We start from the raw sequence: 24107 nt of genomic DNA on the forward strand, positions 1-24107 counted from the left end.
GTTTGTCGAGTGTCTCATTGGGATTCACAGCCCGTAGTGGCAGTGCGGTGATAAATGTTTGATGAGGAACAATAGTAATCTCTTACGAGCTGTACCCAGGAATAGGCCGCTGTAATACCGACTCATGTATGTCCTAACGTATTTATCTCAGACGGATTATTCGTCATCATCGACCCTACTGAATAATACGAGTAGCTGTCGATTGTCCATTGGATGTTTTAGTGAAAGCTTACAGCCATAAACACCAACCAGCGTTACTAACGAGTGACACCAAACACGACACGACAATTCTCACCCAACACCACTTACACCCCGTCTATTTATAGTATATATATATATATATTTTATCTATCTAAGATCATTTATACATGTGTGTATTCGTTTTAATTTGATGATTTGAAAATACAATCAATCACGTTATTGCCGACAATCTAATTGTGTGGCTAAGAATAAAATAAGATCACGTGTTCACTGAAAGGGTTAAAGTGTAAAAGGGGGTTGGACCTGGTGGTTTTGATTGACAGGTCATCCTCGCTTAGTTAACAATAGAAATGGGCGGGGTTTCTGTCTGTGGGCGGTGACTTATGGGTTAATGGGGCGTGGTCTAAACCTAAAGACCGAATCAGGTGGCTTCTTTAAGACTGAAGGATGACGTCGGAGGTTTACAGGTGCGGAGGGCGGGGCAGGAGTCCCAGACAGAGGAGGGAGGGAGGGAAGGAGGGAGGAGGAGGGAGAACAGAAGAAAGACTGAAAGACAGAAAGGAAGGAGACGGTGGGGATGTACGCCTGAATGAACGCGATAATCGGCGCTGCAGGTACAGCGAAAGATATAGCGGAAGATCCAGCTCTCCGTCTCAGTCCGGGAAGACCCTCTCCCAAGCCCCGGAGACATCCCCTCTCCTCCCCATCATGTCCGGCGGAGATGTCCGTGTCCTCCGCCAAGAGGCCGGGCAGGAGAGTCCGAGGATGCCGGCCTGGAAACGGGAGATTCTGGAGCGGAGGAAAGCCAAGGGCGGGGGGTCTGGAGCAGGTGCAGCCGAGCCTGGCCCGAGCGGCAGCTCGTCGCGGGTTAACGGCGAAGTGACGGGGAACGGCAGCGGTTCCAAAAAGGACAATGCGACCAGCACTGGTTCCAGTCGGAACTACACCGTCACTACAGCCAGCCAGCACTTCGCAGACAAGCGTGGCAGCAGCACCCCCGCCTCTCCGGACCTGTCGCCGGTGAAAACAAACAAAGACCCCTGGAGCTCCACCGACCAGTGTGAGGCGGAGAGACCGGTGAACGATGGCGAGGGACCGGAGAGTCTGGTGCTGCAGGAGAGTTTAGGCCCGTTGCAAGAGAACCCGTTTATCAAACTGGAGAAGGAACGGAAGAAACGACAGGACCGAGAGAGCTCCTCTCGTCCCGTCCAGCACATACTGGAGCTGTACGGCAGTGTCCCCGGTATTCGGACTATACGCGCAGAGAATATCATCATCATAGAATCCGATCCGGATTACTTTCAGGAGGCGAGTGGACTAAAAACCGGGTCTAACTTGCAGCAGAACGGCGTGAGCGGGTACAGCTCCCTCAACGACCTCTTGGACCGGAGGGGCAGTTCGGTGACTGAGATACGGGCGAAGGAGGTGGTGATCTACGACACCGCGCTAAGCAGAAGCGAAGAGAACCTGAGCACGCTGGGTAGACCTGGTCACGACGGCTCGTACGAGACCGGAGAGGGTCAGGGGAGGGTGAGCCGGATGCTGCAGAAATTCGACAGTAATTACGGTAAACTGCAGCCCAAGTCCCGCAGCACAGAGAACCTCCTGGACTTGGAGACCAGTTCGAGCAGGCCAAGACTCCGACCCAAGCCACAGCCAGACCTGGTGCCAAAGTACGTGTCGCACCCCCTGCCGGGCTCCCCTGTCCGAGCCCCCTTCGGCAAAACAACCCTGTTCTCCCCCTCCTCCTCTGTCTTCCAGAGCTCCCAGTCTTCCAGACCAAAGCCACAGGCCTCTCCCTCTGAGGCAGACCCCCGCACCACCGGACCCCCTCAATCCGTGTCTTCCTTCCGCCAGCGTTTTGAGGTCACCCCCAGAGAGGAGGCGCCCCCCCAGCCCAAGCACTTCAGAGAGAGAGAGTGGGAGAGCGCAGAGGTGCCCCCCAGCCCTAGACCCAAGGTGCCATGCTCTCCGGAGGCCTGTACCCGTGCCGAGTCCCCCCCCAGCCCGGTCCAGTCCCCGGTGTCTCCCCCCTCGCCCGGGTTCGAGATCCGGCCCTCGCCCCGCCCGGACCTCTCGTTGCTGCCGCCGGGGGACCTCCAGATGCGCGCCCTCGCCAACCTGCGCCTCCAGTCCCGCAACTCCTTCACCGTCATCCCCAAACGCCACGCCGCGGCCGCCGCCCCGGGCAGCACGGCCCCCTCCAGCCCCGTCAAGTCCCCCTCCCCCTCCCAGAGAGTGGCAGAGGGGCCCGCCCCAGGAGTGCCAACCCCCCTCACCCCTCCGCCCACCCCGGCGTCCTCAAAGAGGAAAGAGGAGGAGGAGGAGGAAGAGGAGGAGAGGGAAGCCAGGCCAACCAAACCAGACCCGTCTCCACCCGCCATCACCACCACCACCCTCGCCCCCTCCTCCCCGGCCCGGGCGGCCTCCCCTTTCCCCTCTGTCTCCTCCATCCAGACCCCCCCTCCAGAGGAGCCCTCCGTGGACCAGCTGCCCATCACCAACATCGATGACATCGAGGTGGAGCCCCTGCCGCCGGGCCCCAGCCCTGTGGTCCAGAGACGGAAGGGGAACACCTTCACTGTGGTGCCTAAACGGAAGACGGAGCCCCAGCCTGCCTCCCCAGAGCCCCAGGAGCCCTCCGCTGTGGCCCAGCCAGCCTCCACGCCACCCCAGGCCCCCTACGCTAACCTGGGCTCCCTGCTGAAGAAGCGCTACCCTGCGGTGGAGGAGATCGAGGTGATCGGGGGGTACCAGTCTCTGGGACGCTCCTGTCTCTCCAAGACCAGCTCCATGGGGAAGAAGGTGAGATCTCCCCCATCTGCTCTCTTATACCTGCTGTTCCATACATTGAAATCACTATTAACCTTCCACACACACACACACACACATAGCATTCTTTTGAACCCTTCTTTTTTTCATGAATAACTTCTCTCCTGCAGTCTTGTTACCTTCAGATGTAAACAGTAATATATGGGCCGTATGCCTCTAATTTAGACTTTCAGATCCCATGCTTTGTTGTTATTCCGTGTCTAAGTAGATTATGTTGTTTGTGCGTGTGTGTTGGTGTCGGTGTGTGTGTGTGTGTGTGTGTGTGTGTGTGTGTGCGGCTACTCAGGCACGTAGTGTGGTGGAACACAGCAGCATGTTATCCATGGCAGAGTGCTTCATTGGGTTAGGCTGTGCTTAAAGCATACTGACCCGGCAATCTCATCAAGCTGTTACTTGAGCCGCAGGATTTGGCTTTGAAATGACAACCTGACTTTAGCTGAGAGACCCAGGCACCCCACCACGTCACCTCCCAGAGTCAGGGGACTGGGGAGAACAGGCCACAGGCCTGGGTCTAGGGACAGGCCTGGGTCTAGGGACAGGCCTGGGTCTAGGGACAGGCCTGTTTACCAGTCCCCTCTGTGTGGTCTAGGCCTGTAGTTACAGACTCCAGGTGTCATCTAAGGTCTCAAATCAAGCAACCCTGTCTGTCCCAGTAGGCAGAAACTGTAGCTCAGTTGGTAGAGCATGGCGCTAACAACGCTTCGGTTGTGGGTTCGATTGCAAAAAACGTATGCAAAACGTATGTATTCACTGCAATGCAAGTTGCTCTGGATAAAAGCGTCAGCTAAATGGCAGTCAGCTAATTTTAGGTCTGTGTGTGGGGTGTTCAGGCTACAGGATGCTAATGAGGTTTGTGGTCATAGAACAGATGACTAGGAAGTTCTAGAGCAACAGTTTATCGAACATAGTTTATAGAATAATAATAATAAACTTTTTAAAACAGTGATACAAAGTGCTTTACAAATAGGTAAAACAGATATGCAAATAAAAATAAAAAGTAGAAACAGTAAAACACAACACATTAAAAAGAATAAGAGTTAAGGTTTATAAAGTTTTAAGAGGAGATTTAAAAGAAAATACTGATCTTGCTAGTCTAATATCCTCAGGCAGGTTGCTCCAGGATCTAGGGGTCTTAAAGGCAAAGGCACGGCCACCTTTTGTCTTCAGCCTGGGGCTAGATATGTTGCTGGCTTGGAGACGAAGCTCCAGTTCAGCTCCCTTTCCATTTCCAGTCATTCATGAAGGGTCAGGGTAAGACTGAAGACTCTCCATGAATCTCAATGTTTGAGTTTCTGAGTTTCTATTGACTGGGATGGTGGTTGATGCCACAGTCTCAGTCACAGTGTCAGCCTCGGTCCTCAGACCTGCAGAGCAGCTCAGACTCTGTCCTGTCTCACTCTCTCTGACCTGTCTCAGTGTCTCTGACCTGTCTCAGTCTCTGACCTGTCTCAGTCTCTCTGACCTGTCTCAGTCTCTGACCTGTCTCAGTCTCTGACCTGTCTCAGTGTCTCTGACCTGTCTCAGTCTCTGACCTGTCTCACTCTCTCACCTGTCTCAGTCTCTGACCTGTCTCAGTCTCTGACCTGTCTCAGTCTCTCTGTCCTGTCTCAGTCTCTCTTTCCTGTCTCAGTCTCTGACCTGTCTCAGTCTCTGACCTGTCTCAGTCTCTCTTTCCTGTCTCAGTCTCTGACCTGTCTCAGTCTCTCTGACCTGTCTCAGTCTCTCTGACCTGTCTCGGTGTCTCTGACCTGTCTCGGTGTCTCTGACCTGTCTCAGTCTCTGACCTGTCTCAGTCTCTCTGACCTGTCTCAGTCTCTGACCTGTCTCAGTCTCTGACCTGTCTCAGTGTCTCTGACCTGTCTCAGTCTCTGACCTGTCTCACTCTCTCACCTGTCTCAGTCTCTGACCTGTCTCAGTCTCTGACCTGTCTCAGTCTCTCTGTCCTGTCTCAGTCTCTCTTTCCTGTCTCAGTCTCTGACCTGTCTCAGTCTCTGACCTGTCTCAGTCTCTGACCTGTCTCAGTCTCTGTCCTGTCTCAGTCTCTCTTTCCTGTCTCAGTCTCTGACCTGTCTCAGTCTCTCTGTCCTGTCTCAGTCTCTCTGTCCTGTCTCAGTCTCTCTGTCCTGTCTCGGTGTCTCTGACCTGTCTCGGTGTCTCTGACCTGTCTCAGTCTCTGACCTGTCTCAGTCTCTGACCTGTCTCAGTCTCTCTGACCTGTCTCAGTGTCTCTGACCTGTCTCAGTCTCTGACCTGTCTCAGTCTCTGACCTGTCTCAGTCTCTCTGACCTGTCTCAGCGTCTCTGACCTGTCTCAGTCTCTCTTTCCTGTCTCAGTGTCTCTGACCTGTCTCAGTCTCTGACCTGTCTCAGTGTCTCTGACCTGTCTCAGTCTCTGACCTGTCTCAGTCTCTCTGTCCTTCTCAGTCTCTCTGACCTGTCTCAGTCTCTGACCTGTCTCAGTCTCTCTGACCTGTCTCAGTCTCTGACCTGTCTCAGTCTCTCTTTCCTGTCTCAGTGTCTCTGACCTGTCTCAGTCTCTGACCTGTCTCAGTGTCTCTGACCTGTCTCAGTCTCTGACCTGTCTCAGTCTCTCTGTCCTTCTCAGTCTCTCTGACCTGTCTCAGTCTCTGACCTGTCTCAGTCTCTCTGACCTGTCTCAGTCTCTGACCTGTCTCAGTCTCTCTGACCTGTCTCAATGTCTCTGACCTGTCTCAGTGTCTCTGACCTGTCTCAGTCTCTCTTTCCTGTCTCACTCTCTCTGACCTGTCTCAGTCTCTCTGTCCTGTCTCAGTCTCTGACCTGTCTCTCTGTCCTGTCTCTCTGCCCTGACTTGTCTCTCTGACCTGTCTCTCTGCCCTGACCTGTCTGTCTGTCCTGACCTGTCTCTCTGGTCTGGAAGCGTTACCCCTCTCCTGACATCAACTCTCTCTCTCTGGACACACCCAGCCAAGCAGGTCGAGCGTGTCTGTCCCTGGTGTGTCCCTTTGTGTGTGTGTGTGTGTGTGTGTGTGTGTGTGTGTGTGTGTGTGGCATAAACAAGGGCAGGCCCCTTAGAAGCATTCAGTGTGTTTTGTGCTGGTACTCTATTGAGTTGATTATCCCGTGCTATGTTTGGGCTCAACCAAAAAACTCTCCTTTGTTGTTTGTGCCTCTCCTCCTGGTCCCCGTCTGCCAGTCCAGGGTTCCTCTGGTGTACAGCTACAGTAGGGCAGGGCCACAGGCAGTTACAAAAGCATCAAGGGTATGACCCATGTATGTAATTTGTGTGGAATTTTTTCAGCCCGGGTGTGTGTGTGTGTGTGTGTGTTTTAGGACTAGCGTTGGCTGGCTTGGGGTCGGTTTTTGGGGTTGGGTTTTTGAACGCTCCGTTTCCATTCTGCATCCATTTTAAGAGGAACTGAACTGGCAGGAGGCAACGGTTTCTACACACACATCAATCTGACGAGAGAACGGAACACCATCCACAGTGTCTCATCACCACCTACCAGCCTCGAACGCTCCCCAAAATAACTCTCTCCCTCGTTTGCTGGCTTCTCTCTCTCTCTCTCTCTCTCTCTCTCTCTCTCTCTCTCTCTCTGTCTCTCTCTCTCTCTCTCTCTCTCTCTCTCTCTGTCTCTCTCTCTCTCTCTCTCTCTCTCTCTCTCTCTCTCTCTCTCTCTCTCTCTCTCTCTCTCTCTCTCTGTCTCTCTCTCTCTCTCTCTCTCTCTCTCTCTCTCTCTCTCTCTCTCTCTCTCTCTCTCTCTCTGGTTTATTTCTAAAGGTGGTCGCTCCAGTTCCTGAATGTATCGTGGGAGATTCTGTTGGAATGTTGGACTTTAGATCATTCCAGCGCTCTCAGATGATTATGACTCTCTCCAGATAGGTGGTTTCCCAGAGCCCTGCAGTGTTCCTGTGGTTGGGTCATCAAGCTTGTCCTTTGACCCTCAGTGTCTCCTTGTGATCTCCTCTCCTCCCCCATCGGTGAAGGAGGGATGGAAGGAGGGATGGAAGGAGGGATGGAAGGAGGGCTATATAGGTCAAGTGGAGAGAGACCGGCACTGCACCAGTCTTAATTTGCATACGGCGAAGTCCTTAGACAGACGGCGTGATTCATAGGCCTACGACATTCATTTTAGAATTAATTTGATGTGCCTAGATTAATTTTGAACGGATTAGTAATAACATAGGTAGTCATAGATAGACTTTTTAACTAGACTGGTAATAATAGTTTATAATACCTAACCCTAATATTTTTGGAACCCGGTTTGTTTGTTTTCTTTTGTGGTCCGTGGTCCTTCCCTCTGTCACTAAATGGAGATGCAGCTGCCAGAGAGAGAGAGAGGGAGGGAAGGGGGGAGAGGAGGGGGGAAGGGAGGAGTGGAGGGGTGTGTTTTTGAGGTTGGTTCTCTCTCCCTGTGACGGGTTATTCTGGGAGAAGGATGCGGCCCCATGTGTTTGTGTGGACGGGCAGAGAGCCTGGCTGCTGTTTGTGTTCCCGCGTTCCCATTTGTCCTTTCCGTCTGTTTGCTCAGCGGAGGCCTGGGTCCTACTCAGCTGACTAATGTGGAATTGATACAACAGATTAGCGTCTAATTAGGCCTCATTCATTCAGGCTGATGGTTGGGAGGTTTGGTGAGTGCGTTGTTCAAGTACTGTTGAGGCGTGTTAACGGCAGCTGTTCCGTCTTCCTGGTGTGTACATCCAGTAGGTGAGGTAAATAACAACCTTCATTCAGACAGAAAAAGACCCTGACGAGCTGCTTATCGCTGAGTGAACCAACGGAACTGTCGTAGGCTAACGTAGGCTAACGTAGGCTAACTCTAATCCAATTCATCCATTTTCTAATTGACCTCTCGTAATGTTGCTTTACTTCCAGCCACCCGTCACTGAGGGATAACCCTCTGTACCCCTTTGACCCCACGCCCTTTGACCCCGCGGCGGTCCCTGTAGTCCCTCCAGCCAGGCCTCCCTGTGGCTGCTGCGTAGCGGCGCTGTAGCGAGCGGCTCTCAGACCGCGGGGCGGAACACGCCGGGCTGTGGTTGTTTCTTCCTCTTCCTCTTTCTGTTGTCGGAGCACAGCGCCTGCCACGTCACATGATCATCCGGGCAGGAAGTTTGTTGAGGGCTGTTTCGGTACACGTCTGTGTGTCTGTCTATCTGTGTGTGTGTGTGTGTGTGTGTGTGTGTGTGTGTGTGTGTGTGTGTGTGTGTCTGTCTGTCTGTCTGTCTGTCTGTGTGTGTGTGTCTATCTATCTGTGTGTCTGTGTGTGTGTGTGTGTCTGTGTGTGTGTGTGTGTGTGTGTGTCTGTGTGTGTGTGTGTCTGTGTGTCTGTGTGTCTGTCTCCCTGTCCAAAAGACATGAGGAAGTGTGATGTTGATGGGATGGTATGAAAACCGCAGCAGGCTCACTTGAGACATGTACGTCCGGCCTGTTCAGAGAAACACACGTTGAATGTCAGGGAAGGTTAGTCTACGGCTCGCCTACAAGTCAAGTTAAAAATAGACCAGGCAGGCCAGAGCTGTGCCCGTCTCTCTCCCTGCGGCAGGAAGGCCAGGGAAGGACCCGCTCCTCCGGAGGTACTGCTGCTGGAGCCACAGGTGTGAAAGTCCATTGTGTTTAATTATTTACCACCGAGCAGCGGTCCATCACACTTCCTGTTGCCACGCCCCTCGACCTTCTCTCTCTCCTGACATCACTTCCTCTTCTTCTCCAGCGTAGAGCTCCTCCCTCTCTGTCCTAGCTCCCTCACTCCGTGTGTGTGTGTGTGTGTGTGTGTGTGTGGGGGGGGGGGGGGGGGGGCTTTGATGCTCCTGTTGAGATGAATCACTTAAGATCTGATCTCCTCATCATCTTTAACATTTATCATGACTGTGTCCCACAGCCACTAGTGTGTGTGTGTGTGTGTGTGTGTGTGAGGCATATGACCCCAGTGATTCCCTGCAGTGTAAATATGCCATTGATACAGGCCACAGCGTTATTGTGGCCTGGCTGGTTGTGACAGACCTGGCATTTCCAGAGTGTGTTCTCTGGCTGCAGGTCCTGTGTGAGCCTGGCTAGGGGGAGAAACCACCACACGGACATGAGGAACACACACACACACACACACACAGCTCTCCTACAGCCTCGCCAGTCAGTGTAATTAGAATTCAGCCAGCAAAGCGCCACTGTCATTGTCATGTTTAATTCAGGCTGACCCCCCTCCCCTCTCTCTGTGTGTGTGTGTGTGTGTGTGTCAGAGAGGAAGAAAGAGGAAAAAGAGAGAGAGAGAGGTAAGGAGAGATAATGTGACCAGGTGTAGGAGAAAGAGAGAGAGAGAGAGAGAGAGAGAGAGAGAGAGAGAGACTGTTCCTGTAGGTGTCTCTGAGTGTGTGGTTGTGTAATGGCTGTAGGTCTCTCTGGGTGTGTGTGTGTGTGTGTGTGGTTGTCTAATGACTGTAGGTGTCTATTAATACACAATTCAAATGTTATTCAAATCCGTCCCTTTAACGGTTCCACCGTCAGCCATACGGGCGGACCCGTCTCCCCACCTCATCTCCTGATAGGTGGTGGTGGTGCTGATAGGATTGTACTGGGTGGGTTATTCTGGTCCGAGAGGTCGGGTTCTGATCCGAATCAATGATGGGTGTCATATTCTCCCTCTTCTCTCTCTGTCTCACACCATTTCCCCCTCTTTCATGAAGCGTTCAGCTGAATGTTGTCTGTCAGTCTCCATTACCCCGTCTCTCTGTCTCTGTCTCTCTCTCTCTTTCTCTCTCTCTCTCTCTCTCTCTCTCTCTCTGTCTCTCTCTCTCTCTCTCTCTCTCTGTCTCTGTCTCTCTCTCTCTCTCTCTCTCTCTCTCTCTCATGGTGAGAGCATTTCTCGCCGTTAAATGTCATTTTATTCCAGTATGTGGTATGACACATTCATCAACGTTTTAAAAAAATAGAAGAGAATCATAGCGATAGTATCTAATTTTACCTTCCTCTCCACCCTCAACTCTCTCTCTCTCTGTCTCTCTCTGTCTCTCTCTCTCTCTCTGTCTCTCTCTCTCTCTCTCTCTGTCTCTTTCTCTCTCCCTTTCTCTCTCTCTGTCTCTCTCTCTCTCTGTCTCTCTCTCTCTCTCTCTTTCTGTACAGGCTGAGTTCTCTCTCTCTCTGTCTCTCTCTTTCTGTACAGGCTGAGTTCTCTCTCTCTCTCTCTCTCTCTCTGTCTCTCTCTCTCTCTCTCTCTGTGCAGGCTGAGTTCTCTCTCTCTCTCTCTCTCTCTCTGTCTCTCTCTCTCTCTCTCTCTGTGCAGGCTGAGTTCTCTCTCTCTCTCTCTCTCTCTTTCTCTCTCTCTCTCTCTGTCTCTCTCTCTCTCTCTCTCTGTGCAGGCTGAGTTCTCTCTCTCTCTCTCTCTCTCTCTCTGTACAGGCTGAGTTCTCTCTCTCTCTCTCTCTCTCTTTCTCTCTCTCTCTCTCTGTCTCTCTCTCTCTCTCTCTCTGTGCAGGCTGAGTTCTCTCTCTCTCTCTCTCTCTCTGTACAGGCTGAGTTCTCTCTCTCTCTCTCTCTCTCTCTCAGCCGGCTGCTCCACCTCTGATCTCCCCTTTCCCTCACTCCTCACATAGATCCATGGTGCCTGTCGCCCCGGCAACGCAAGCCGCGGCCATTCTATCCTGTCATTAGGATTCCTGGATAAGGAAGCATGCACACACACACACACACACACACACACACACACACACGCACACATATATATATATATACACACACACACACACACACACACACACACACACACACACACACACACATATATATATATATATACACACACACACACGCACACACATATATATATATATATACACACACACACACACACACATATATATATATATACACACACACACACTCACGGGCCACTTAATTAGGTACACCTGTTCAACTGCTCGGTAACGCAAATATCTAATCAGCCAATCACATGGCAGCAACTCAATGCATGTAGACATGGTCAAGACGACCTGTAAACTGAGCATCAGAATGGGGAAGAAAGGTGATTTAAGTGACTTTGAACGTGGCATGGTTGTTGGTGCCAGACGGGCTGGTCTGAGTATCTCAGAAACTGCTGATCTACTGGGATTTTCACACACAACCATCTGTAGGGTTTACAGAGAATGGTCAGAAAAAGAGAAAATATCCAGTGAGCGGCAATTCTCTGGGTGAAAATGCCTTGTTGATGCCAGAGGTCAGAGGAGAATGGCCAGACTGGTTCGAGATGATAGAAAGGCAACAGTAACTCAAATAACCACTCGTTACAACCAAGGTATGCAGAAGACCATCTCTGAACACACAACACGTCAAACCTTGAAGCAGATGGGCTACAAAAGGGGGTCCAACCCAGTACTAGCAAGGTGTACCTAATGAAGTAGCCGGTGAGTGTAAATATATACACACACACACACAGAATGTTAATGAACAGGGCTGGGTTGACCTGTCACCTGTCCACATTCCTCATGATGTCATTCTGGGACTGTATCTAAGAGACACACAAGAAAACAAACACATCTTAATCCACTATTCCACCCTCTCTCTCTCTGTGACACACACACACACACACACACACACACTCTTGTCATAACTACGTCATAACAACAGGTGTATTCCCTCCCTGATAACATGGAGACACCTTATTACCTGCCCAGCTGGCACGCATGCACACACATACACACACACACACACACACACACACGGCTACAAAGGTACATTGTGGAGGAGTGACTCACATAATCTTCAGACATGAAATGTAAACACAGATTTCACATACTGCCCAGCTCCCCCCCACGGCCAAACACTACTGTGAGAGATTCCTCCTGTGTGTCTGTGTGTGTGTGTGTGTCTGTGTGTCTGTCTGTCTGTGTGTGTCTGTCTGTGTGTCTGTCGGTGTGTGTGTCTGTGTCTTTCTCAATGTAGTTTATCAGTAAGTGTGGTTACCGCCACACGGTTGAAGGTGATAATGATTGTCAGAGTGGGTTTTGGAGCGTGCTTGCAGAGGAGACTGGTCCTGTGAGGTCTGCTCTGCGTCTGTGAAGACTGAGTGGGTTCTGGAGCGTGCTTGCAGAGGAGACTGGTCCTGTGAGGTCTGCTCTGCGTCTGTGAAGACTAGCTCCAGAATATGACCCAGTCAGATCATATGAAGGACTTATGAGAGTGTTTTACTTAGTGACATGTCCTATTATCTGCCAGAGCACGCGAGGTGTACCTCCCAGGCCCGTCCACTCCTCTCTGGGTCTAATATTAACTGGCTGGCAGGAGATTAGCTCTAATCAGGCATCTGGTCAGTCTGTCCCAACACTTTAATGAGGAGCATTAATCAGCCTCTACCACAGCCTCTACCACAGCCTCTACCACAGCCTCTACCACAGCCACCTCCACTCTGTCCCACTACTGTCCCTCTCCCCCCTCCCTCTGTCTCCACACACACACACACACACACACACACGCAGAGACAGACACACGCAGAGACAGACACACGCAGAGACAGACACACACAGAGACAGACACACACACAGACACACACACACACGCACTCAGATGCATGCAGAGACACACCCATGTGTACACACACACACACATCTACCCTCTAGTGCTCCTACACTCTAGTGCTACTGTAGTCTAGTGTTCCTACCCTCTAGTGCTCCTACCCTCTAGTGCTCCTACCCTCTAGTGTTCCTACCCTCTAGTGTTCCTACCCTCTAGTGCTCTAGTGCTCCTACCCTCTAGTGTTCCTACCCTCTAGTGCTCTAGTGTTCCTACCCTCTAGTGTTCCTACCCTCTAGTGTTCCTACCCTCTAGTGCTCTAGTGCTCCTACCCTCTAGTGTTCCTACCCTCTAGTGCTCTAGTGTTCCTACCCTCTAGTGTTCCTACCCTCTAGTGTTCCTACCCTCTAGTGCTCTAGTGCTCTAGTGTTCCTACCCTCTAGTGTTCCTACCCTCTAGTGCTCTAGTGCTCTAGTGTTCCTACCCTCTAGTGTTCCTACCCTCTAGTGTTCCTACACTCTAGTGCTCTAGTGCTCCTACCCTCTAGTGCTCCTACCCTCTAGTGTTCCTACCCTCTAGTGTTCCTCTAGTCCTCCTACCCTCTAGTGTTCCTACCCTCTAGTGTTCCTACCCTCTAGTGTTCCTACACTCTAGTGTTCCTACCCTCTAGTGTTCCTACCCTCTAGTGTTCCTCTAGTGTTCCTACCCTCTAGTGTTCCTACCCTCTAGTGTTCCTACCCTCTAGTGTTCCTACCCTCTAGTGTTCCTCTAGTGTTCCTACCCTCTAGTCCTCCTACCCTCTAGTGTTCCTACCCTCTAGTGTTCCTACCCTCTAGTCCTCCTACCCTCTAGTGTTCCTACCCTCTAGTGTTCCTACCCTCTAGTGTTCCTACCCTCTAGTGTTCCTACCCTCTAGTCCTCCTACCCTCTAGTGTTCCTACCCTCTAGTGTTCCTACCCTCTAGTCCTCCTACCCTCTAGTGCTCCTACCCTCTAGTGTTCCTACCCTCTAGTGCTCCTACCCTCTAGTGTTCCTACCCTCTAGTCCTCCTACCCTCTAGTGCTCCTACCCTCTAGTGCTCTAGTGTTCCTACCCTCTAGTGTTCCTACCCTCTAGTGTTCCTACCCTCTAGTGCTCCTACCCTCTAGTCCTCCTACCCTCTAGTGCTCTAGTGTTCCTACCCTCTAGTGTTCCTACCCTCTAGTGTTCCTACCCTCTAGTGTTCCTACCCTCTAGTGCTCTAGTGCTCCTACCCTCTAGTGCTCCTACCCTCTAGTCCTCCTACCCTCTAGTGCTCCTACCCTCTAGTGTTCCTACCCTCTAGTGCTCCTACCCTCTAGTGTTCCTACCCTCTAGTGCTCTAGTGTTCCTACCCTCTAGTCCTCCTACCCTCTAGTGTTCCTACCCTCTAGTGTTCCTACCCTCTAGTGCTCCTACCCTCTAGTGTTCCTACCCTCTAGTGTTCCTACCCTCTAGTGTTCCTACCCTCTAGTGCTCTAGTCCTCCTACCCTCTAGTGTTCCTACCCTCTAGTGTTCCTACACTCTAGTGTTCCTACACTCTAGTGTTCCTACCCTCTAGTGCTCCTACCCTCTAGTGCTCTAGTGCTCTAGTGTTCCTACCCTCTAGTGTTCCTACCCTCTAGTGCTCTAGTGTTCCTACCCTCTAGTGTTCCTACCCTCTAGTGCTCCTACCCTCTAGTGCTCCTACCCTCTAGTGTTCCTACCCTCTAGTCCTCCTACCCTCTAGTGTTCCTACCCTCTAGTGTTCCTACACTCTAGTGTTCCTACCCTCTAGTCCTCCTACCCTCTAGTGTTCCTACCCTCTAGTGCTCCTACACTCTAGTGTTCCTACCCTCTAGTCCTCCTACCCTCTAGTCCTCCTACCCTCTAGTGTTCCTACCCTCTAGTGCTCCTACACTCTAGTGTTCCTGTAGTCTGCTAACTTCCCAATACGAGCTTAGACCACCTTTAATCTACTGCCAGGATACTCCTAGTCTCAACCCTGGTGTGTGTGTGTGTGTGTGTGTGTGTGTGTGTGTGTGTGTGTGTGTGTGTGTGTGTGTGTGTGTGAATGGACCCTCAACCAAACGAGGACAGATCATGCTGGGTGGCCTGGAAAAAATGTCAATTCTGGCCCAACTCCCATCGCCTATTCACCAAAGCACATTCATACAGACATAACCCTCTCTCTCTCCCCCCCCTCTCTCTCTCCCCCCCCCTCTCTCTCTCCCCCCCCCCCTCTCTCTCTCTTTCTCTTTCTCTCTCTCTCTCTCTTTGTTTTTTCTTCCTTACAAGCAAGAAAATACGATAAACCAACACACTTATTTATATATATGCTTTGAATGTCTATATATATACATACATAACTGGATGGCAGGAGACTATTTATAGACATTCAAAGAATTCTTGAATTCGCCGTCCTTCTCTCCTGAGCCCCGTGTGGTTGTGGAGCATTCTCTCAGTCGGGTCTGTGGTCCCTGTCCTCCCGTCCTCCCGTCCTCCCGTCCTCCCTGTCCTCCCGTCCTCCCGTCCTCCCGTCCTCCCGTCCTCCCGTCCTGCCCGGGTGCCGTGGTGAATGGGAAGAGGCCTGGGGCCTGAATCAGCCCTCTGTTGGCGTGTCCTACAGCCTGGAGAGAATCACTTCTGCTTCAATAATACACCCCTTTATTATAGCCAGGGGGAGAGAGAGAGAGAAGGGGAGGGGGAGAGAGAGAGAGGGGGAGGGGGAGAGAGAGAGAGCCAGGGGGAGAGAGAGAGAGAAGGGGAGGGGGAGAGAGGGGGAGGGGGAGAGAGAGAGAGAGGGGGAGGGGGAGAGAGAGAGAGCCAGGGGGAGAGAGAGAGAGAGAGAAAGCCCAGATCCACACAGAGAGACAGGAAGTGAACCCACCGGCTAGTCTGACTTATTGATACACTCGTTTGGCAGAGAGAGAGAGACACACAGAGAAAAAGAGAGAGAGAGAGAGAGACACACAGAGAAAGAGAGAGAGAGAGAGAGACAGAGACACACACAGAGAAAGAGAGAGAGAGTTGCACAGAGGGATGCCTCGGTGAAGGAAAGTTGAGGCAGGAAATGAGGGAGAAAGAGGGGCTTCAGACTCATGAAAAGCTGATGTGTAAATCTGTTGGGAGTTGAGAGGCAATAGAACGGCACGTAGTACTGGCCTGTCCGTCTGGTGGTGTCACACTTCTCACCGTGGATCAGCCACAACCCTCACCGTGGATCAGCCACAACCCTCACCGTGGATCAGCCACAACCCTCACCGGGGGACGCTTTTTGGGCCAAAATCACGGTGACTTTAGTCTGATGGGATCGAGGGATGGAGAAGAAGTGTTGGTTTGTCTGCTGTCGGCCTTGATAGAAGGGTAGGTTCAACTGTAAGTGACCCGTCCCGATCCCATTCTGACCCCTGGGATTCGGACCGATAGGAACCCGGATTGAAATGTAAATATTTCCATTCCAGTTGAACGGAAAGAGGAACAAGGAGTTTGTGGATTCTTAAACGGGTTGGAAATGCTTGAGTTTCTGATCATAGTTGTGAAGGAGCGGTGTGAATGTCCTCTCCTCTCCGCCAGTAAAATCACTTGTTTATGCTGACGAGGTGAAAATATACTCAAAGCGAAAACGAAGGCCGCTGCTGGAGTCAGTGGTCAGACGTGACCCCAACACCACAACAACCATCCACGTCTTTCATTTCCCTTTCTCAGAACATTATCAAGGCTGACGACTTTTCTTGAAACAAGTTGCTCCAATCGAATCTGCTTAAAAGTCTGTGACGGTATTGAATGGATTAGGCCGAGCCGCCTGATCCTCATCTTAGTGAAATGATTAGGTATCGATCGAAACCCTAGGCCCCTTTCTTGAGTGAGCTCACACCCACTAGGAATTCTGGCTTAGGAGGAGAAATCTGTGTAAATCTCTTCTGTTTGCATTGACTTGGGTTTTGTACTTCTCTGGTGGCCTCTTGAACCCTGTCCTCAACAGCCTGCTAGGCCTTTCCTGACCTGTGTCTCAGGGACCTGCTAGGCCTCTCCTGACCTGTGTGTCTCAGCGGCCTGCTAGGCCTTTCCTGACCTGTGTGTCTCAGGGACCTGCTAGGCCTTTCCTGACCTGTGTCTCAGCGGCCTGGCCGGCTGTGGCCCCTCGTTGTTTGAAGACAGATGAAAACGTAGCTAGCCTTCAGTTTGTGTTAGCTCAGGTGGTGGTCGGGAACATCCACCCAGAGACTGGTGCTGGTCCATGGAGAAACACTGCCCTGTTCCTATGTACATCTAGCAGGCTGGGGCTGGGGCAGGCTCTGGGTTGGGACAGGCTCTGGGTTGGGACAGGGGCTTAGGTGGGGCCTGGGCTGGGGATGGGTTAGGGTTAGGGTTAGTCCTGGGTTAGGGTCGGGGTTAGGGTTAGCCCTGGGGTACGAGCAGGTGCTGTACCTTGTGATGGAGATTAGGACAGACTTAGAGGCCTACAGAGGGGGACGGAGCCAAGAGGAGAGGTGTGTGTGTGTGTGGGTTGGGTGTGGGTTGGGTGTGAACATTGTACAGTATGTGTGTGTACTGCTTGTGTGAGAAATTCCAAACCATGTTTGCATGGTAACCTACTTGTCCCCCTCACCGCTGACATGGCTGATTAAGCGTTAAACATTCGTGAGCTTGGTTAAGGCTGGAGGCTGTTGAGCCGTGCGGTGGGGAAGTTGCCGGTCAAGTAGTGCAACATGTTACAACAGAGTGTCTCACCCTACGATGGCATGTTTGTACAGGCCTGAGGTGTTGCCAAATGGCGATGTCTTAAAGCGAGGCTGACTGTCAGTCAGGCTGCCAGCAGGGCCGCAGGCCCGCCATCTGCCCTCACCAGCCAGGCAGGCATCGGGACGATGGTACACTCAAAGGTCAAGCAGAAAGGAAATACTTTCAAAAAGAAAATTCCCCTCGCTTAACCCCAATAAATTCCGAGATGATTGGTGATGATATTGCGTTGTTATTGCTATGATATATCAAAGTTAGCCAAGCTGAGAAATCTGATAAGGCAAATTGCATATAATTATGCAGTAATAAGGAAACAGCCACTGTTAATGTTTTCTACGGTGATAAGACTCATTGGTGGTAAGGAGATATGTGCTGTGTGCCCAGTAAAGCAGGATTATGTTAAACCGTTTAGGTTTTCCAGCAATGAATCGTTCATGTGCTTAAAATCTGCATTATCCCGCTGTGTTTGACACATTATCCCAAAGTGTGGTTTGTTCACCATCAGCCTGGCCGCAGCGCCGGGGGAAACCCCGCCACGGGATGAGGCACGGTGGGGAAGTTGTACACTTGTACACTGGGTTGTCTAAATGTGCTGAAATGATCTGGAATGGTTTTACTGGGATATGAATGGCTGTACTGGTATGGGAATGGCTCTACTGGTATGGGAATGGTTTTACTGGTATGGGAATGGTTTTACTGGTATGGAAATGGCTGTACTGATATGGGAATGGCTGTACTGGTGTAGGAATGGTTTTACTGGTATGGGAATGGCTCTACTGGCCATTCCCATGAGAAACCCACAGAATTACATCAGGCTTGTAATTTCATCACAGAGTCTGATATTTTATTGTTTGACCACTAACCAACGACTCTCTCCCCCTCCTCTCCCTCCCTCCCTCTCTCTCTCTCTCTCTCTCTCTCTCCCTCTCTCTCTCTCTCTCTCTCTCTCTCCCTCTCTCTCTCTCTCTCTCTCTCCCTCCCTCTCTCTCTCTCTCCCTCCTCTCCCTCTCTCCCTCTCTCTCTCTTCCGCTTCTCTCTCTCTCTTCCCCTCCTCCTCTCCCTCTCTCTCTCTCTCTCTCTCTCTCTTCCTCTCCCTCCCTCTCTCTTCCCCTCCTCTGCTCGTTCCCTCTCTCAGCTGAAGATCTCCTTCAACGAGTCTGGCCTCCAGAGCACCTACGAGTACCCGTCGGAGAGCAGCGTGTGGGACAGCGGAGAGGAGGAGGAGGAGGAGGAGGAGGAGGGGAGGAAGGGAGGGGAGGAGGAAGAGCAGCGGCAGCCGCAGCAGACCAGCATGGTGGGACGCATTCACATCCCACGACCCAGCTTCACCAGCTCCCCCACGCACCCCGCCAACAGCACTGGTGAGGGGGAGGGGGAAGGGGGGGGGGGCGGCAACGGAACGCAGGAAATGGACAGAATGAGAGGAAGAGAGAGCAGAGGGGATGGGATTGGAAAGAGTGAGGAGAGGACAAAGGGCTGGAGAGGGAAATGAGTCTGTCAGACTGAATGAGATCTATTCTCATGGTGAGGAGGGTCGATAAGGGGGAGAAATGAATTCGGCCAAACCTTATTAGTAAGTATTAGTGATCTGGAAATGGCTGCGACAGCCAAGGCAGATTAACTCCGACTGCTCTCGGTTGTGTCGCATGGGAGACACCTGCAGGTCACATGTGGAACTACACCCACACAAATAGGGGCATTTCTGTGGGGTCTGTCTGTCTGTCTGCCTGTCTTGTGGGGGGCAGTTTCACATGCTCTAACAGTGTCTCACTGGGTCACATCGCTAGCGGGTGTTTCTCTGCTCTCACCAGTAAAGAGTCTCCCTGCAGCGTCTGACTCCTCACACCGGTTACACATCACACAGCCGGTTCTAATCTAACCCTCCCAGAGGTTCTAATCTAACCCTCCCAGAGGTTCTAATCTAACCCTCCCAGAGGTTCTAATCTTACCCTCCCAGAGGTTCTAATCTAACCCACCCAGAGGTTCTAATCTAACCCTCCCAGAGGTTCTAATCTAACCCTCCCAGAGGTTCTAATCTAACCCACCCAGAGGTTCTAATCTAACCCTCCCAGAGGTTCTAATCTAACCCTCCCAGAGGTTCTAATCTAACCCACCCAGAGGTTCTAATCTAACCCACCCAGAGGTTCTAATCTAACCCTCCCAGAGGTTCTAATCTAACCCTCCCAGAGGTTCTAATCTAACCCTCCCAGAGGTTCTAATCTAACCCTCCCAGAGGTTCCAAATGCATTCATGATACACAACCGTTGTGCAATGCTACCTGCTCCAGTGGCGTGTGTGTGTGTGTGTGTGTGTGTGTGTGTGTGTGTGTGTGTGTGTGTGTGTGTGTGTGTGTGTGTGTGTGTGTGTGTGTGTGTGTGTGTGTGTGTGTGTGTGTGTATGTGTGTATGTATGCGCGTATGGGTCGTGTGTGTGTGTCTGTCTCTCCCTTCGTCATGGACAGTAATGTAGTTCTTAACGTGAAGTTGGTTGAGATGTTTGAATACGCTTTGGGTTGGTTTGTTTGGACCTGCTGGATGAGCTGTAGACTCACATTGTGCTTTTGTCCTGTTCTCAGATCTGTCCAACTACACTCCCAAGCACACAGTGGATTATAACACCTGGCAGGAACACAAGCTGGACGACCCTGTGTACCAAGGGGACGCCAATAGCCAGCGCACACAGATGTCTGAGGAAGTCATGGTGAGGCCGTTTCTTGCCATTAAATGCCATTTTATCCCAGGATGTGATATGAGGCATTCATCAACGTAAAAAAAAAAAAAAAAAAAAGAATAGATTGAAAATCATAGTGCCAGGTGAATTACTAATAGCGGTATTTAATTTGACCTTACTCTCCACCCTTAACTCTCTGTCTCTCCTGCCCCCCCCCCCCCTCTCTCTCTCCTGCCCCCCCCCCTCTCTCTCTCAGCTCACACCAGCAGACAGCTCCTCTCTCTCAGACTTCAGCAGTGAGCCTGCTCTCTACTTCTGATCAGACTGGACCAAACCGGACCGCCCAGTAGAACCAGCCTGGACACAGAACCACAACCCCCAGGGGATCAGCGAGCCCACCAGGACCCAGTGAGACCCATCAGAACTGGGCCTACATCCCACCATCACTCTCCAGAACCAGTTAAAGCACGTCCAGACATCAACCAACGATCACAGAACCCAAGCAGCTGGACTGTCCGCATCTGACCCGTGCAGTTGATCTGTCATCCACTCTTCATCCTCCTCCTCTTCTCACCAGCTGCCATGGGCACTGGAGTCTAAACTTGATCTCTGACTGACAGACTGAATTTGAATGTCAAAAAAAAAAGAAATCCAAGCTTGTAAGAAATTTGCATCAGTATGTTGTGATTTTCCAGGCTTGAGATGTCCAGAAGAAGAAGCCAGTCTGTCTGTCTGTCTCCAAGTCTGTCTGCCTTGGTGTCTCTTTATCTCTCTGTGTCTCCATGTGTCCTTCTTGTCAAGGAGATGTAGTCGTAGGTGGAGAATTCCTTCTTAAGAACAGGAAGCCATCAGTGCCCGGCCATATATGGTGAAGAGACTCAGTGTTATTATGTCATAATGTGTCCTGGTTCTAGAATGTCCTGGTTCTCCTCTGGAGTTCTAGAATGTCCTGGTTCTACTCTGGTTCTAGAATGTCCTGGTTCTCCTCTGGAGTTCTAGAATGTCCTGGTTCTACTCTGGTTCTAGAATGTCCTGGTTCTACTCTGGTTCTAGAATGTCCTGGTTCTACTCTGGTTCTAGAATGTCCTGGTTCTACTCTGGTTCTAGAATGTCCTGGTTCTCCTCTGGAGTTCTAGAATGTCCTGGTTCTCCTCTGGAGTTCTAGAATGTCCTGGTTCTACTCTGGTTCTAGAATGTCCTGGTTCTCCTCTGGAGTTCTAGAATGTCCTGGTTCTCCTCTGGAGTTCTAGAATGTCCTGGTTCTACTCTGGTTCTAGAATGTCCTGGTTCTCCTCTGGAGTTCTAGAATGTCCTGGTTCTCCTCTGGAGTTCTAGAATGTCCTGGTTCTACTCTGGTTCTAGAATGTCCTGGTTCTCCTCTGGAGTTCTAGAATGTCCTGGTTCTACTCTGGTTCTAGAATGTAGGCTAGGCCCACGACTCCGTGCTGTAGAGGATCATGGCAGACAAGATGAAGATGAAGAAGAAGAAGACGAAGACGAAGAAGAAGAAGAAAAATAAGAAAAGAAAAAAAAAGGAGAAAGACTTGCGTAGTGAAAGGGTGCCACAATCCTAGTTCCTGGTGTTGGTTTTGGACCTCCTGCATGTTCTGATTTCTATTGACTTGGTTCCCTTTTTACTGTATGCTTCTGTATGCCTTTAGTTTTTCTGTGTCTCCTGACAGCTGTGCTGTATTCCTAGCTGTCAGACTGACCTGCCTGAAGAGTCCAGGGGCAAGCAAACTTCAACCCCCTCCCCCCCCCCGGAGACCCACGCAAGTTAGTAAGACTGTCATTTATCATCAAAGGACTGTATGGTAGTAGAGTGATGCTTGAAAAATGGTCCAGGCCAATTTAGATATCCTTTGATGCACACAGCTTCATGTCAAAGTCAGAGTACAACACAGTATAAATTCCCTGCAGTTCGATCATACTATCTGCAACACAATTAGAACAACGCCCCTGTCTCCAGTGTTTTGACCAATTCCAATGATTTAGGATAAAAGGGTCAAGCGTAAACCAGGAGTAGCAAATCAACGAGAAACCTTTCACCAGCACGCATTTGTGAAAGGCTGAGTTATTTCTCCTGGTTGAAGTTTGCATGTCTTCAGACTCGTTCATGTATTTTAAACCTTTTGTATGGATCACATAGCTGGAATAGAAGGATCCGGAAGAGAGCATCTTGGCCGTGTGTGTGTGTTTCCTTCAACATTGCAGAATGATTGAATAGCTTCGGACCTTTGGCAATCGGACCTCGATACTTTCACATTCCATAGAGAGTGAGCTGGTCCATTCTAGTAATGAAAGCAAATTGATTATGAAACTATTGATAGGATGTGTGTTGGTGTGTGTGTTTGTGCATGTGTACGTGTGTGTGCACATCAGTGTGCAAGGGCGTGTGTGTGTGTGCGTGTGCGTGTGTGCGTGCGTGTGCGTGTGTATTTGCAACCTGAGGTGAAAGATGAAGAAGTCAAACACGCATGTTTTTTTTTGGTTTGTTTTTTTACAAGACTGCTCCAAGTCTTCAACATATTTTTACTTTTACAAACAATGCCAATTGACTCAAGTGTTCACCGATCGCAGTGGTGTCCACCTTTCACCATCTCATCCTTCTCAAAAGTCACCCTTTGGCCAGTATTGATGTACAGTTTCTTTATACTCCAACGTGACGTTTTCAGAAGAATAATTTATTACTTGTATCTCTTTTTTTTTTTTTTTTTTTTTTTTCTCCATATCTCCAATCAAAGGAAGGGTTAGTTAAGCTTGATCCATCAACATTAGTGCTTCTGGGAGGCTGGACGTTTTGTATGTATAACTATATATCACGATTAGACAGATGGGATTCTTAATGTCACGATTAGACAGATGGGATTCTTAATGTCAAGATTTTTCTTTCATTTGCACTGTTGTCATATTAGCTTTGTTTTGCACCTCATGAGAAGAAACACCGGCAATGGAACGAGGAAATGTGTTCTCATAGTCTCTCTGTCAGTGGGTAAAGATAAGAACCTATCATGCTGTATATGAACAAGAAACATGAATGAGTACGAATGCACTACCCATTACCCATTACCGCCATGTCCACTTTCAAGGTTTTTGCCACAACCACAACCACAACCATGTATTGGAAAACTTGTGATTGTTGACCTGACGAATGACCACTGCTAAGTGTCCACTGTGAGTCCTGGGATCCATCCATCCCACACAGAATCCAGAGCACACCAGCCATGCATCTGTGCTAACAGCTAACCGCTGCCGTTGGGGACCAAATCCCTACGGAGGCCATTAGCTCTTCCTGGGAACCTTGTGCTTGTAATGGTGGCTTTCATCGAAGCAGGGGACCAACAGCTACCATTATGGGATGTCCTAATGATCAAGTGAGAAACCAGCAAAACTCTGAGATGGTCACTATGGGGAATGGAGAGTGATTCCCTTGAAAGGATAGTGTTGCTGAAGGCGTTCTGCCTTAAGGGCCATTGAATCTCCCTGTCTGTCTGTTGTTGTTGTTGTTGTGTCATGTTGTAGGTAGAAAGCCCACCATCTTATGTTCTGTTTCTCTTTGTCTATAAATCTCCAGCATCAAAGAGATGTGCTTACTGTAACATTTGTACTCGTCAATGATTTGGGCGTAAAAAAAAAAAAGATGTCAGAACTGTACAAATGAAAGCTAATTAAATAGATGAAGCCTTGAATGTTAGTGTGACCAGTTTGTTCTGCTTTACGTGGTGTTTCGTCTTGTGGTGAAAAGGTAGAATCCTCAAACTGCAATACTGGCGGTAATCTATCTCCGTAAATGTGAGGTAAAAGCACCTTCCTGGCTGCTGAACCCTTCTAGCAGTTTATATCTGGGGATTTATCAGACCAAATGACAAGATTAACATCAGTGATTGACATCCAGGATAGTCAAACACTTCCACTCCTTCTACTGAAAACAATCTACAGAAGACTAAAAGGTTGAGGTTATCTCCCAGAGAAGAGCTGTTTTGTTTTGAGGGGATTTACCAGTAGGAAGAATGAAGCAGTGAGCTTCCAACTCAACCTCTATGGTGCTTTATTTACTCAGGATTTACATATCAAAGAGGACTGTGTCAAACAGCACCTCTCTGGGGGGGTTGGGGGGGGGGAGTGTGTGTGTGTGTGTGTGTGTGTGTGTGTGTGTGTGTGTGTGGACCATATCTTCCGAAACACA

The 24107-nt window shown here is 50.3% G+C and overlaps 1 protein-coding gene across 2 annotated transcripts; it reads left to right on the forward strand.

Moving 5' to 3' along the window:
- Window positions 1-773: 773 nt before the first annotated feature.
- Window positions 774-23598, forward strand: tprn (taperin). Of its 2 annotated transcripts, XM_083670172.1 has the most exons (4): window positions 774-3006; window positions 18387-18612; window positions 19827-19951; window positions 20178-23598. In XM_083670172.1, exons 1-4 carry the CDS (start codon window positions 910-912, stop codon window positions 20238-20240), a joined length of 2511 nt encoding a protein of 836 aa, XP_083526298.1. In that variant the 5' UTR covers window positions 774-909; the 3' UTR covers window positions 20241-23598. The 2 variants fall into 2 exon arrangements, with proteins under 2 accessions (XP_083526298.1, XP_083526297.1); XM_083670171.1 differs by lacking the exon at window positions 20178-23598 and having other exon boundaries at window positions 19827-20076.
- The last annotated feature ends 509 nt before the right edge of the window (window positions 23599-24107 follow it).

Source organism: Argentina silus (genome assembly GCF_951799395.1).
Source record: "Argentina silus genome assembly, chromosome: 5".
NCBI classification, from domain to species: domain Eukaryota; kingdom Metazoa; phylum Chordata; class Actinopteri; order Argentiniformes; family Argentinidae; genus Argentina; species Argentina silus.